Here is a 1,771-nt window from a genome sequence, read left to right on the forward strand (position 1 = left end):
AGCTGTCAAAAGATGCAGGATGGAGAAGTGCTTGCAGAAACACTATCTTCTCCTCAAGCACAACGAAAAGCTGACGATACACACAATTATTCTGTTGAAACAATTGCTGCGGATTCTGGATCATCTGAAATCGATCGGCAGGCAAGACTATCCGCCTTTTGCCATTATACTACATTTGATACATCATTCTGGCGGTTACAATTCCAAGTCTGATATTTTTCATTCATACATCAATATCAGGTTGACCATATGCCACCACAAAGAGAACATTCTGCAGAACAAGATCACCACTTTGAGGATTCTGTCAAAGATGTAACTAGTGGTAAGGTTCTATTTTTAATGAATTTTTTTTATTTCACGTTCAACTTTCATTTATTTCTGAAGATGCTTACATTTTGAGCTTGTCTGTTTCCTATGTAGATTTCTTTTGTATAGCCAAATGTTTGTGTGTTTTTCAGAGTAATCTCCGTCTTTTTTTGCGTTTTAACATAGCTTGAGTTTTTCATGGAATCATCGGTAGTCAACTTTCTGTTTTTTGACCCACTTGAATGTCCAACTCTTACTCAGGTGATGCATGGTTTTGGAGACTGAACATTTGATTGGTGATCTAGAGGATAAAGATTGAGGTGTGAAGTATTGGAAATTTAGTACTAGGAAAACAAATAACTTCCCATGTTTGCCAAAACTTGTGCTGCATTGTGATGCAATACCTTAGGTTGCTTTGAGATGATCTCTTATAACTTTTTCTTTTCTTTTTCGTTTCATCTCCCTTTTTCCAATGGGAAGATGCATGTGATGCATCTTATAAACATATTAGCTATGGAGAATTTGGAATTTGTGGTTGTCAAGAATCATGACTTTTGAACTTCACTATTCTTTTCTATTTTATTTTTTTTAAAATAAAGGTAATGGTTTTATTGAAAAGTTTGGGATAACCCTGCATACAAGTTGTATACCGTATAGAGGACCTTACAAAAAGATATGGTTCTCTTGCAAAAGATCCAGTCGTCACTAATGAAAATATTTCAAAAATAACAAGATTTCTGTACTATATTTGAACTTCGTTTCTATCTTTGAGCATCATGTCAGGTTCTAGTTTCTAATTACAAGACATAAGTTTGATAGTGATGCATGCTAAGTTATTGCTGTATTGATGTTGTATTGTGTATAAGAACATTAAGGTTTCTATAATGTTTCACTAGCAAAGCACTTGGGATGATTAAAGTAACCCGTGTACTGAATGATGTTTCAGTTGTAAACGATGTTATGAAGGATCAACAAGGTCTTCAGACTGAATCTTCCATTAGCTGTCAAAAGATGCAGGATGGAGAAGTGCTTGCAGAAACACTATCTTCTCCTCAAGCACAACGAAAAGCTGACGATACACACAATTATTCTGTTGAAACAATTGCTGCGGATTCTGGATCATCTGAAATCGATCGGCAGGCAAGACTATCCGCCTTTTGCCATTATACTACATTTGTTGCATCATTCTGGCGGTTACAATTCCAAGTCTGATATTTTTCATTCATACATCAATATCAGGTTGACCATATGCCACCACAAAGAGAACATTCTGCAGAACAAGATCACCACTTTGAGGATTCTGTCAAAGATGTAACTAGTGGTAAGGTTCATTTTTAAATGATTTTTTTTATTTCACGTCAACTTCATTATTTCTGAAGATGCTACATTTGAGCTTGTCTGTTTCCTATGTAGATTCTTTTGTAAAATGTTTGTATGTTTTTTACAGAACTAATCTCCGTCTTTT

At 35.1% G+C, this 1,771-nt stretch overlaps 1 protein-coding gene across 1 annotated transcript; it reads left to right on the forward strand.

The window, feature by feature from the left end:
* The first annotated feature begins 6 nt into the window (after positions 1 to 6).
* Positions 7 to 1,731, forward strand: LOC109222140. The gene is made up of 5 exons (XM_019386537.1): positions 7 to 141; positions 241 to 322; positions 1,253 to 1,446; positions 1,546 to 1,632; positions 1,720 to 1,731. The coding sequence occupies exons 1-5, from the start codon at positions 13 to 15 to the stop codon at positions 1,729 to 1,731; spliced, it is 504 nt and encodes a 167-aa protein (XP_019242082.1). The 5' UTR covers positions 7 to 12.
* Positions 1,732 to 1,771: the final 40 nt, after the last annotated feature.

The sequence above is a fragment of the Nicotiana attenuata genome, unplaced genomic scaffold, assembly GCF_001879085.1.
Source record: "Nicotiana attenuata strain UT unplaced genomic scaffold, NIATTr2, whole genome shotgun sequence".
Lineage (NCBI taxonomy): Eukaryota > Viridiplantae > Streptophyta > Magnoliopsida > Solanales > Solanaceae > Nicotiana > Nicotiana attenuata.

Coding starts and splice junctions, on each gene's coding strand:
- LOC109222140 (XM_019386537.1), top strand. CDS start 13: ATGCAGGATGGAGAAGTGCTTGCAGAAACACTATCTTCTCCTCAAGCA. Junction 142..240: donor CATCTGAAATCGATCGGCAG/GCAAGACTATCC, acceptor CATCAATATCAG/GTTGACCATATGCCACCACA. Junction 1,447..1,545: donor CATCTGAAATCGATCGGCAG/GCAAGACTATCC, acceptor CATCAATATCAG/GTTGACCATATGCCACCACA.